Source organism: Canis aureus, chromosome 7 (genome assembly GCF_053574225.1).
Source record: "Canis aureus isolate CA01 chromosome 7, VMU_Caureus_v.1.0, whole genome shotgun sequence".
Taxonomy (NCBI): domain Eukaryota; kingdom Metazoa; phylum Chordata; class Mammalia; order Carnivora; family Canidae; genus Canis; species Canis aureus.
In genome coordinates, this window is record NC_135617.1 from 65374186 (window position 1) to 65387087 (window position 12902).

At 41.7% G+C, this 12902-nt stretch overlaps 1 protein-coding gene across 6 annotated transcripts in view; it reads left to right on the forward strand.

Moving 5' to 3' along the window:
* BTBD9 (BTB domain containing 9) overlaps positions 1 to 12902 on the forward strand; it is a 416334-nt gene that overhangs the window by 304672 nt on the left and 98760 nt on the right. For all 6 annotated transcript variants that reach the window (XR_013383586.1, XM_077904166.1, XM_077904171.1 and 3 more), the window contains one exon: positions 825 to 1014. Coding sequence is in view for 5 of the 6 variants with exons in the window: in XM_077904166.1 (XP_077760292.1) it covers positions 825 to 1014 (190 nt within the window). In the remaining variant the exon portion in view is untranslated. The remainder of the gene's footprint in view (positions 1 to 824; positions 1015 to 12902) is intronic.

A 12902-nucleotide genomic window follows, 5' to 3' on the forward strand; every position in this document is an offset into this window, starting at 1 on the left:
TCTAGACATAGTATCCTGAATTTCATATAATAATTCCCTGGATTTCCTTTTTAGCTTTATATTTATGTATGTATTCCTAAACAATGCATATTTTTAGTTTTGCCTTCTTAAAAACTTTGTAAATGAACTCATACTGTGTTTTGCTTTGCCTTGCTTTTTTCACTCAACATTGTGTGTTTTTCTTGTTTTAAGGGTTTTGGGTTTTTATTTTTATTTTTTTAAGATTTTATTTATTTATTTGAGAGAGAGGGAGAGAGCATGAGCAGGGAGGAAAGGCAGAGGGAGGGGGAGAAGCAGGCTCCCTGCCGAGCAGGGAACCCCATGCCTGGCTCAGTCCTAGGAACCTGACATGTGACCTGAGCTGAAGGCAGCTGCTTAACCAACTGAGACACCCAGGTGCCCTGGTTTTTGGTTCTTTAGAAGTCAAGATTTTTTTATTTGGTAAACTATTCTGGTTTTTCAATTGTTCTATTTGTAGATAGCTGTAGTTCATTAAGGTAAATTAATGCGTAGTTTCCCGTTGTAGTAATATTTTGAAATGTATTTATCAATTCTGTATTTTATGTGGGGTATCATGTTTCTTTATAGTAAAATACTTCAGGGTTAATTACTACATGTGGTTTGATTTGTTCCAATCTTAGATTCAACTTTTTTTCTTGAAGCCATATGACATGGGAAATGTGTTCCTGTCTTGAGATAATCAGGATATTCAAGTTTCCCCTTTATTGTTGATTTCGGATAGTAATTCATTTTGTTCATAGCACACTATCAGTATATATTTGGCTTCTCTTATCTTGATGCTGAATCTTGTGTTGGACTCACAGTTCCCATGGAGAATGTTGCAACGATTGCCGATTGTGCCAGTGTGATTGAAGGGGTCAGTCGAAGCCGGAATGCCTTGCTGAATGGCGACACCAAGAATTACGATTGGGATTCTGGCTATACATGTCATCAGCTAGGAAGTGGTGCGATTGTGGTTCAACTGGCACAGCCATACATGATCGGGTCAATACGGTAAGAATATTCCTTTTCATTCATTACTTTTAAATGGAAGATGCAGGAACAAATTCTGTTTTGGAATAATGACGATCCCAGTAACTTCAGTGAAGATACATTTCTGTTCTTTGATCTAAATATTGAAGCAGGGTAGGGCAGGGGACAAAGAGATACAGGGTGCTTGTTTGAATCTTCTGGTGGGAGGATACACCAAAATTAGGCTTGCAGAAGGACTAGATTAGAGGCCCCCCCTGAGTACAACTCACCTCTTTTTTAAATCTCAGTTTGTGTTGGGTAGAGGGTAATGTCAAGAAAGGTTATATAGAATCAAAACTAATTTTCAACTTCAGTAAATTTATATATGAACTGAACATGTGAATATGAGACCTGGTACTAAAAACATCTTTTTTTTTTTTTAAGATTTATTTATTTATTTATGAGAGACAGAGAGAGAGGGAGGCAGAGACACAGGCACAGGCAGAAGCAAGCTCGTTGCAGGGATCCTGATGTGGGACTCGATCTCGGGACCCCAGGATCATGCCCTGAGCCAAAGGCAGACACTCAACCACTGAGCCACCTAGGCATCCCCCCAAAAAATCTTCTTAATGAAAATCTGGACTTTGGGTGGTTGTTTTCATTTTGTTCTGTTTTGTTTCTTTTTTTTTTTTTAATTTTTATTTATTTATGATAGTCACACAGAGAGAGAGAGAGAGAGGCAGAGACACAGGCAGAGGGAGAAGCAGGCTCCATGCACCAGGAGCCCGATGTGGGATTCGATCCGGGTCTCCAGGATCGCGCCCTGGGCCAAAGGCAGGCGCCAAACCGCTGCCCCACCCAGGGATCCCTCTGTTTTGTTTCAAGAAAAGAACTTTAACCCAACATTACTTGATTTATAGGATCATATAATTTTGAAATGTGAGACTGGTGACATCCCCTGGAGGATATACTTTTAGTTCAAGAGAGCCATGTGGGTATTGAATAGGCTGCCCTTTTTTTCTTTTCTTCTGAAGGTTCCAGGGTCTCTGAAAATCTAATGTACATATATTTATATGTTTACATTTATGTTTAACAGTAGATAAGGTATTTTACATTATATCTTAGCCTGCCAGGGACAGAGATACTGGTTGGATGAGGCTGTCTTCCCCCCATCATGCTCCACCACATTAGCTGTGTTATTTCCTATTCTCATCTTAAAGTCATTGTGTAGAAAGAGAAAAAAAGACAAAAAATAAGGTAGTAGGATTTTAACAGGCAAAGGTTTATTGATGTTTAGGCTACTAACCACAGAGGTTATGTAACGTGCTAGTCCCAGGGCACACTGATGAATGATGCTGGATTTCTGGGAGAATTCAGACTGTGGATTTCTTCATTTAAATTGTCAAGTCCGGGGATCCCTGGGTGGCGCAGCGGTTTAGCGCCTGCCTTTGGCCCAGGGCACAATCCTGGAGACCCAGGATCGAGTCCCACGTCGGGCTCCCTGCATGGAGCCTGCTTCTCCCTCTGCCTGTGTCTCTGCCCCTCTCTCTCTCTCTCTCTCTCTCTCTCTCTGTCTCTCTCTCTGTGACTATCATGAATAAATAAATAAAATCTTAAAAAAATAATAAATAGTCAAGCCCTTTTCATAAAGGGCCACATACGGGTTGAGTAACATAGGCAACAAATCACGCAGATAGAGAAAGCATGCCTTCATAGTGCAGACCACACAAAACGCGCTTTGTGCTTACAAAGGGGGAAGAGAAGCCACCACCAGTCTGGACAAGCTACCAGTGCAAATAAACCTCACCGGTCTGGACAAGCTACCAGTGCAAATAAACCTCCGTCAGATAGCAAACAATACTCCATCCTTCCTTTTTTCTCAGCTGCATCCATTAGCTAAAGCAATCATAGGCCATCTATTTAGTAAGCCATTCTAGAATTTTTGACACAGATGGCGTGAAACTTATCTGAATATTTCCCATTACAGTCTATCCTTCTTCACTTTAAAATTTGGGGAACAGTTGTCCTTCTCCTGTCACTGGCACTCCTTATAGTCTTCACAGTTTCTTGAAGATTACCAATCGTGTCTCTGAGATTACATCTGCAATTTCTTTCAGCAGGCATGGTGTGTAACTCACCGGAGCCAGGAGACTTGGAATCATTTAAATTGACTAGATTCTTTCTTTCACTTCACCTATTTGGGGCTTCAATTTTCTCTTTATTATGTTTGTTGTGCCATTTCTAATTTGAAGACCAGTCTTTTCATCAATGAAGATGGAACAAACTAGCAGCCTAGTAGCTCTTCCCACTCTCTTCTAATGTCCCATGTATTCTTCTGCTTACCTGGTATTCTAGCCCCACCCCCAACAATGTGACATGTGCATCTCACACCAACATGTCAGAAATGGAATTTCATTATCCCCCTCTCCCTGCTCAAGTCACCTGGAGATATACCCCATCTCATTCGGTGGCACCCCTCATCTATCCCTAGACTGAGCTGAAAACTCCGTCTGAATTTACTCCTCTCGCTCACCTCCCCTCTTCAACCAGTTCTGTCAGGACTGGCTCCTGCATATCTCACAAAGCCTTCCACTCTTCCCCCATCCCCATGCTATTACCACAGTTGTATCTTTTATTTTCTTTCTCTACCTCATCTCCCAGACTTCCAGCTGGCCCTTCCTTCCCCACCTGCATCCATCTCCCCAGCCCAGATCTGATGTGGTCACTCCACTATCGGAGAAAGTTCAGATGAAGCCATTTAAGAATTATCTGACTTCTTCTGTTGACACAGGTTTGTCTCCTGTTTCTCCATCCACCCCTACACATGTCTGTCTTAGCTTGTCCAGTTACTTGCAGTTTTGCACATGCCACCCCTCTCTCACTTCTCTGCCCTCAACTCTTGGAACATGCTGTTCTCATTGCTGGTATCTTTCACTACCTTCCCACCATCTCTTTTTTTACATGGCTCTTGTTCCCCCCCTTCAAGACTCCACTCCTCTGGGAATGCTTCCCTAACTTCCCATCATCTCCTGGGCTAACACAGACCTTCTCTTCAGTCATTCCAAACATTCTCTGTGTAGTTCCTACGAAGCATTTGTCATATTTGTATTATAATCATTTACATGCTGCCTCCCCCCAGCCTCACCTGGCACATAAAGCCTGTGGCAACTCAGAATAGGCATCCTTTGACAGATCAAATGTGCAGATGAGGTAGTCTGTCAAGATAGAAGGGGAGATTGCAGCAGGTACAGTAGAAGATCTAGAATTTTAGATTCAGCAGAAACACATGAGGTCACTGCCAAGATGGCAACTTGGAGTGAGACAAACAGGTTCTTTGTGTGGCAAGGCCACCGTGACCTCTAGTTCTACCCAAACAATCAAAGATACTCAATCTGACTCCAGAAAAAGATGTCATCAGGGCTTAAAGCAAGAGAGAACAGTGCCTATTTGGCTTTCTTTAAATATGGAGTGAAAATAGTTTCCCCAAACTATATTTTTCTTTCTGGGACTCAGAGTGGCAGTAACAAGCATCAGCACAACCAAAGGAAGAATTGTATATCTCAGCCGCCAAACTTCCTTAAGCCCAGCTATTCTTTTTGCAATGAGAAAATCCATGCGACTGAAGCCCCGTATAACTAGCTGAGCACTCAAAGAGACACGTCTCTGTGAAACTAACATTATGTTGTCAGGATCTGCATTTGCCTCTTCTGTGACATTATTAAGAAGAAAGGGAGAGGGATTTCTTAACCACCAATGCCTGTGGCTGATGCTGGATATCCTGGCAGGCCATAGTTAGCAGCTGCTGATGTGCCCAGACAGACATTTATTGATAGGAAACTAGATCAGTGGCACCTCTTCATGGAGATGGGTAATTGACCAATGACAGGATGATTAGTCAGTGACATTTGACCCACAGCTTCTATTGCTTGTGATGACTGACTTGCTTTCCTAGTCACTGTATCTACAAAAGCTCAATGATTCTGAATTGACATCCAGAGGGAAAGTGCTACAGAGCTGAATGACTAACATTTTCTTCATCTAAGAAGCAGGAGATCTTGCCATCCTGGAAACTCTTCCTCTGGAGAAGCCCAATCGCAGGGTGACACTGGTTTTAAAAATTTAGGTTTCAGGACACCTGGGTGGCTCAGCAGTTGAGTGCCTGCCTTCAGCTCAGGGCCTGACCCCAAGATCTGGGATCGAGTCCCACATCAGGCTCCCTTCAAGAAGCCCGCTTCTTCTCCCTCTGCCTGTGTCTCTGCCTCGCTCTCTGTCTCTCATGGATAAATAAATCTTTTTTTAAAAAAATTAGGTTTCTTTGTATGAAGGCAAAGGATTGTCTTGATCACTGCAGTCTTTTTTCCTAAGGGAGGATGTAATTATTTTGTGGGTAAAGATGTCTTTCATTTGCCTGTTTTCATCCACAGAAATCATTTCTTCCTTTCCTGAGCCTTTCCCAGTAACTGGGTAGGCAAGCAGAGCCTTCTTCCTTGACAGACAATGCTTGCACCTAACCACAGCCGGCGGTGCCTAATCCTACAATGTGTCTGGTCCTAGTATCCTTGTGGTGATCTGGGGAGGCTGATCTTGAAACCTGACCCCTCACCATCCCACCTCACCCCCATTTTCTTTCATTCACTTAGCAAACATTTATTGAGCCTTCTACCATGTGCTGGGCACTGTTTTAAGCACCATGGATAGAGCATTGAAGAGGGAAAACAAACATCCGCGCCACCTTGGAGCGAACGTTCTCCTGGGGGTGAGGAGGGGAGATAAACAGTAAACACTATTTGTAACAGGTCAGATTCTTCTTTGTACTGTATGCAATCAGGAGGGGAGAATAGGGGATAGAGACAGTGTGGTTTTAGACGCATGGTCAGGGAAGGCCTGTGCAGAGCCTGAAGGAAGGGAAGAGCAGGCCATCCAGGGATGAGCATCACAGGCAGAGTACCAAGGCCCCAAGGGGGGAGCATGTCTGACAGGTGACAGGGCAGAGGCCAGTGTGCCTGGAGCAGGGTGAGGGGGCCAGAGAAGTGGCAAGGCAACTTGGAGGCGCCAAGGAGGTGACTTGGAGAGGCAGCAGCCCTGAGATTTGTCGCTGTTTCTATATTCAGTTGCCAACTTCCAGAATCATCCCACCCACCACCACATATCCATCTCAGCGTTTCAGTAGCACCAGGAAAGGAGTTTTCTTGGCTAAGGAAAAGAGGGGCCAGGTGGGGGAGGCCGCCATGCCTTCAGAAGCACCTTCCTTGTTCCTGACCTGCCTTTATCCCACCAGCCCCTGGAAGAGACTGCAGAGGTTTCCAGTCCTTACAGCTTAACAGGAAACTTGCTCCCCAGCTTTTTCTTTTTTTTTTCTTTTTTTTTTTTAACAGCAGAAATTTATTTAATTTTATTTATTTATTCATGAGAGACAGAGACAGAGGCAGAGAGGCAGAGGCAGAGACACAAGCAGAGGGAGAAGCAGGCTCCATGCAGGGAGCCCGACGCGGGACTCGATCCCGGGTCTCCAGGATCATGCCCTGGGCCGAAGGCAGCGCTAAACCACTGAGCCACCCAGGCTGCCCCCCAGCTTTTTCTTTTCTTTTGTTCTCCCAAGAGCCAGAGCAGGCTGTGTAACTGGAAAATAAAGAAGTTTGGCTTTCTTGTTACTAGGTTTACAGGCACAGCCAAAATTATTCATTGTATATGAGAAAAAGAGAGAGAAACTGTCTGGAATATACCTTCTGTATGGATAACTGAGTAGTAATTATGTCATTTTTGTGCCACTTTAAAACATTAAAATTTATATAACAGGAAATCTTCAGAGGCCTGACCACATAAAAAGGCCAGGGTAAAGTCATAATAACTAACCGAATCTACCTAATGTCTTAGTTTATAGTCCCTCTGTCGCCTTAGTTTAAAACTTAATATCTTTCTACTTGCTAATCATGATATCTTTATCAGTGTTTTCAGGCTGGTATGAGAATCACATATGCTGTGTATTATGTACACCTGTCACCCAGTCTTTTTCAGCTAATCATCGACAGCACTTTGTGGAAACTCTAATTATAAGATAGTCAATTGAATTAACAATTTTTACATTAGCCTGAAAATGATTGTTTTGTAATTGATATGTGCAATACTCTAAGTAAAACTCCCCTAATGCTTTAACTAACAAACCTAATTGCAAGTAAGTAGGCTGTCCAGAGATGAAACTGTGTACATAGATGCAGCTAAATAAACCCATAGCCTCTCTGGGTGCTGTGAGGATTAAGGAGTTAATGACACAAAAGTAATTAGAGTTATTCAGTTGAAAAATGTTACATGAATATAATATGTTAGGACAAAATGGGTCCAGCCTAAAGTATGTTCTTGGTGGGTATTCATAATCTCTTTAGTCTGTGAGGATGAGCCTCTTTTTATTTTGCAATAGGAAGAAATCAATTCTACCACTTATAAAAGTAACTCTGGCACAGAATGTCCAAAGCATGAATAGGTTTATGTCTTACAGTTATTAAACATAGAGAAAATGAAGCAATAACAAGTTGATCTTTTTTTTTTATTGGTGTTCAATTTACTAACATACAGAATAACCCCCAGTGCCCGTCACCCATTCACTCCCACCCCCCGCCCTCCTCCCCTTCCAACACCCCTAGTTCGTTTCCCAGAGTTAGCAGTCTTTACGTTCTGTCTCCCTTTCTGATATTTCCCACACATTTCTTCCCCCTTCCCTTATATTCCCTTTCACTATTATTTATATTCCCCAAATGAATGAGAACATATAATGTTTGTCCTTCTCCGACTGGCTTACTTCACTCAGCATAATACCCTCCAGTTCCATCCACGTTGAAGAAAATGGTGGGTATTTGTCATTTCTAATAGCTGAGTAATATTCCATTGTATACATAAACCACATCTTCTTTATCCATTCATCTTTCGTTGGACACCGAGGTTCCTTCCACAGTTTGGCTATCGTGGCCATTGCTGCTAGAAACATCGGGGTGCAGGTGTCCCGGCGTTTCACTGCATCTGTATCTTTGGGGTAAATCCCCAGCAGTGCAATTGCTGGGTCGTAGGGCAGGTATATTTTTAACTCTTTGAGGAACCTCCACACAGTTTTCCAGAGTGGCTGCACCAGTTCACATTCCCACCAACAGTGTATGAGGGTTCCCTTTTCTCCACATCCTCTCCAACATTTGTTGTTTCCTGCCTTGTTAATTTTCCCCATTCTCACTGGTGTGAGGTGGTATCTCATTGTGGTTTTGATTTGTATTTCCCTGATGGCAAGTGATGCAGAGCATTTTCTCATGTGCATGTTGGCCATGTCTATGTCTTCCTCTGTGAGATTTCTGTTCATGTCTTTTGCCCATTTCATGATTGGATTGTTTGTTTCTTTGGTGTTGAGTTTAAGAAGTTCTTTATAGATCTTGGAAACTAGCCCTTTATCTGATATGTCATTTGCAAATATCTTCTCCCATTCTGTAGGTTGTCTTTGAGTTTTGTTGACTGTATCCTTTGCTGTGCAAAAGCTTCTTATCTTGATGAAGTCCCAATAGTTCATTTTTGCTTTTGTTTCTTTTGCCTTCGTGGATGTATCTTGCAAGAAGTTACTATGGCCGAGTTCAAAAAGGGTGTTGCCTGTGTTCTTCTCTAGGATTTTGATGGAATCTTATCTCACATTTAGATCTTTCATCCATTTTGAGTTTATCTTTGTGTATGGTGAAAGAGAGTGGTCTAGTTTCATTCTTCTGCATGTGGATGTCCAATTTTCCCAGCACCATTTATTGAAGAGACTGTCTTTCTTCCAATGGATAGTCTTTCCTCCTTTATCGAATATTAGTTGCCCATAAAGTTCAGGGTCCACTTCTGGATTCTCTATTCTGTTCCACTTACCTTCACCATGACCAAGTAGGATTTATCCCTGGGACACAAGGCTGGTTCAACACCCGTAAAACAATCAATGTGATTCATCATATCAGCAAGAGAAAAACCAAGAACCATATGATCCTCTCATTAGATGCAGAGAAAGCATTTGACAAAATACAGCATCCATTCCTGATCAAAACTCTTCAGAGTGTAGGGATAGAGGGAACATTCCTCGACATCTTAAAAGCCATCTATGAAAAGCCCACAGCAAATATCATTCTCAATGGGGAAGCACTGGGAGCCTTTCCCCTAAGATCAGGAACAAGACAGGGATGTCCACTCTCACCACTGCTGTTCAACATAGTACTGGAAGTCCTAGCCTCAGCAATCAGACAACAAAAAGACATTAAAGGCATTCAAATTGGCAAAGAAGAAGTCAAACTCTCCCTCTTCGCCGATGACATGGTACTCTACATAGAAAACCCAAAAGTCTCCACCCCAAGATTGCTAGAACTCATACAGCAATTCGGTAGCGTGGCAGGATACAAAATCAATGCCCAGAAGTCAGTGGCATTTCTATACACTAACAATGAGACTAAAGAAAGAGAAATTAAGGAGTCAATCCCATTTACAATTGCACCGAAAAGCATAAGATACCTAGGAATAAACCTCACCAAAAATGTAAAGGATCTATACCCTCAAAACTATAGAACACTTCTGAAAGAAATTGAGGAAGACACAAAGAGATGGAAAAATATTCCATGCTCATGGATTGGCAGAATTAATATTGTGAAAATGTCAATGTTACCCAGGGCAATATACACGTTTAATGCAATCCCTATCAAAATACCATGGACTTTCTTCAGAGAGTTAGAACAAATTATTTTAAGATTTGTGTGGAATCAGAAAAGACCCCGAATAGCCAGGGGAATTTTAAAAAAGAAAACCATATCTGGGGGCATCACAATGCCAGATTTCAGGTTGTACTACAAAGCTGTGGTCATCAAGACAGTGTGGTACTGGCACAAAAACAAGTTGATCTTTAAAAAAGAAAAAATTAGGTATGCCATTGTGGTCCTTATTCATCCCAGGGTATTTTCCTTTCTCTGGTAGTGTCAAGTCCATGCCTGGTTCATCTGCCCTCTCGCTGTTGTGTGGCCACAACCAACTCTAGATTATCTCTTCCATTTGTAAATCATGGAGACCCCTTTTTGACTGTTCTTTTTCCTTCTTCCACTGCTTACCGCCTACGGAGCCATTGCTCATCCACTTCCCTCCCAAAGGATAAGTATAGAAAAGAAAAAGGAGAGGAATCACCAACCATTCAATTCTGTTTCCTATTTAATAGCTCCAAATGAAGGCTTGGTCGATAAGGATGGGGAGAGGAACTGAAGTTAATGATGCAAATGATGTCTTGTAATTGTTTGAGTATTTTCTACATCTATGCTGCCCTCAGTCTCTCATAAGACCACAGATAATCTCCAGGTGAAGGTAGTGATTTTTTAGTACTGAGAGGACATGGGTCCTTGCAGCAGTTTCCAGGTGCCTAGTACAGTACTCTGTGCTGTGAGTCCTCAATAAACACTCATTGACTGAACTGACAACATAGTATGTTAGTGCAACTAAAGGGAGTTCTGTCAACTAAATTGGACATCATATTTGCTCAGTGTGTCTGATTTAAGTGTATGTGAGGAAACTGCTAAAGATGTGGCATCTCCAGCAAATGACTGAGATTAAGCTGTGGAGTTAGGTGCTCACATTAGCACAGGGAAGGACATCTGCCTCGTGCACTTCATGTGCCTTCTATTTCCTTCTGTTTGAATGCTGCACAGGCAAGCAGTACATCCATTTACATCAGAAGAGCCTTCTTTGCAACCTAGAGAGCTGGAAATTTCCTTTTTATGGTTTAAAGAATACAACAAACATCTAAATATATGACTCCTCTGGCTTGGATTAAGATTGCCCATAATTCTAGTCAAAATTGGAAAGATATTTTACACAATTTGCTTCATATCAGTCATGCTGAGCATCGTCTGTCACAGCCCTGAACCAAAGAATTCTTCCTTGTCTCACTGATCCATGATTTATTTACCAAGTGTTTCTCTCTCAGCCTATCTGCCTCACACTAAAGTCCTCTCTTATCACCCTCAGAACTCAGAACTCTGGTTCCCAGAAAAACTGTTGAATAAAAAATTTTATCTGTGGTTCCCAGTAGACACTGGAGTCGGCTGCGTGACTACTTAGGGGACCAGAAATCCTGGAGCCTGGAAACAGCAGAGTTTGGGGGCATGGTAAATATGTCTCAGCCAGTTTCATTCTAGAGGTATTTCAAGACCAGAAAGTATTGCTATGGCAACTAAGTTGCATGTTAAAATTACAGGAGGGGGGATCCCTGGGTGGCGTAGCGGTTTAGCGCCTGCCTTTGGCCCAGGGCGCGATCCTGGAGACCCGGGATCGAATCCCACATCGGGCTCCCGGTGCATGGAGCCTGCTTCTCCCTCCGCCTGTGTCTCTGCCTCTCTCTCTCTCTCTGTGACTATCATAAATAAATAAAAATTAAAAAAAAATAATAATAAAATAAAATAAAATTACAGGAGGGGCACTAGAATTCAGATGTTCTTTGGAAAAGCTGGAAAGGTTAAATGCCCAAAAAGTGTGTGTGTGTGTTTCATTTACCTCACATGTCAGCCATTTATCTCTCTTGAGTGATTAGAGAACTTGACAACTAGTCATCATAAAATATAGCTGGATACATAAAAAGAAAATTTTTTCTAGTTATGAAAGATTAACCCATCAAGAAGACATTTTTACACAGGGTATCGGCCCTATTTGACTCAGTATTTCATGCACAAACATATGTTTAGTAATAATCCAGTATTTTTACTTAAGACATATGTAAGAAAAATCTTCAGAAACAACCACAAAATAAATAAGAAAGTGGCAGGAAATACATATCAATCAATGATTACTTTGAATGTAAATGGCCTAAATGCTCCCATCAAAAGACATAGGGTGGCAGAATGGATTTAAAAAAAAAAAAAAAAAAAAGAAGCAAAAACAGGGATCCCTGGGTGGCGCAGCGGTTTGGCGCCTGCCTTTGGCCCAGGTGCGCGATCCTGGAGACCCGGGATCGGGTCCCACGTCGGGCTCCCGGTGCATGGAGCCTGCTTCTCCCTCTGCCTGTGTCTCTGCCTCTCTCTCTCTCTCTCTGTGACTATCATGAATAAATAAAATCTTTAAAAAAATAAAAAAATAAATAAAAATAAAAATAAAAATAAAAAGAAGCAAAAACAGAAACCAAGTTCCATCTATTTGCTGCCTACAAGAGATTCCTTTTAGACCTAAAGACACCTACAGATTGAAACACTAAGGGAATGGAGAAACATCTATCATGCAAATGGACGTCAAAAGAAAGCCAGAGTAGCAATTACGTACATCAGACAAAATAGTTTGATACTATATGTAAAAAAACCCAAAACCTGCTAGAGCTGATAAACCAATTCAGTAAAGTCTTAGGATATAAATGTATAGAAATGTGTTGCATTGCTGTATACTAATAATGAGGCAGCAGAAAAGAGAAATTAAGGAATCAATCCCAAATATAATTGTACCCCAAATAATAAGATACCTAAGAATAAACCTAAACCAAAGAGGTGAAAGACCTTTACTCTGAAAATTATAAGACACTGATGAAAAAAATTCAGGATGAGGGATCCCTGGGTGGTGCAGCGGTTTGGCGCCTGCCTTTGGCCCAGGGCGCGATCCTGGAGACCCGGGATCGAATCCCACGTCGGGCTCCCGGTGCATGGAGCCTGCTTCTCCCTCTGCCTGTGTCTCTGCCTCTCTCTCTCTCTCTCTCTGTGACTATCATGAATAAATAAAAAAAAAATAAAAAAATAAAAAAAATTCAGGATGACACAAAGAAACGGAAACACATTCCATGCTCATGGATTAGAAGAACAAATGTTAAAATGTATATACTACCCAAAATAATCTACATATTTAATGTAATCACTATCAAAATACTAATAGCATTTTTCACAGAACTAGAACAAACAATCCTGAAATTTGTATGAAACCAC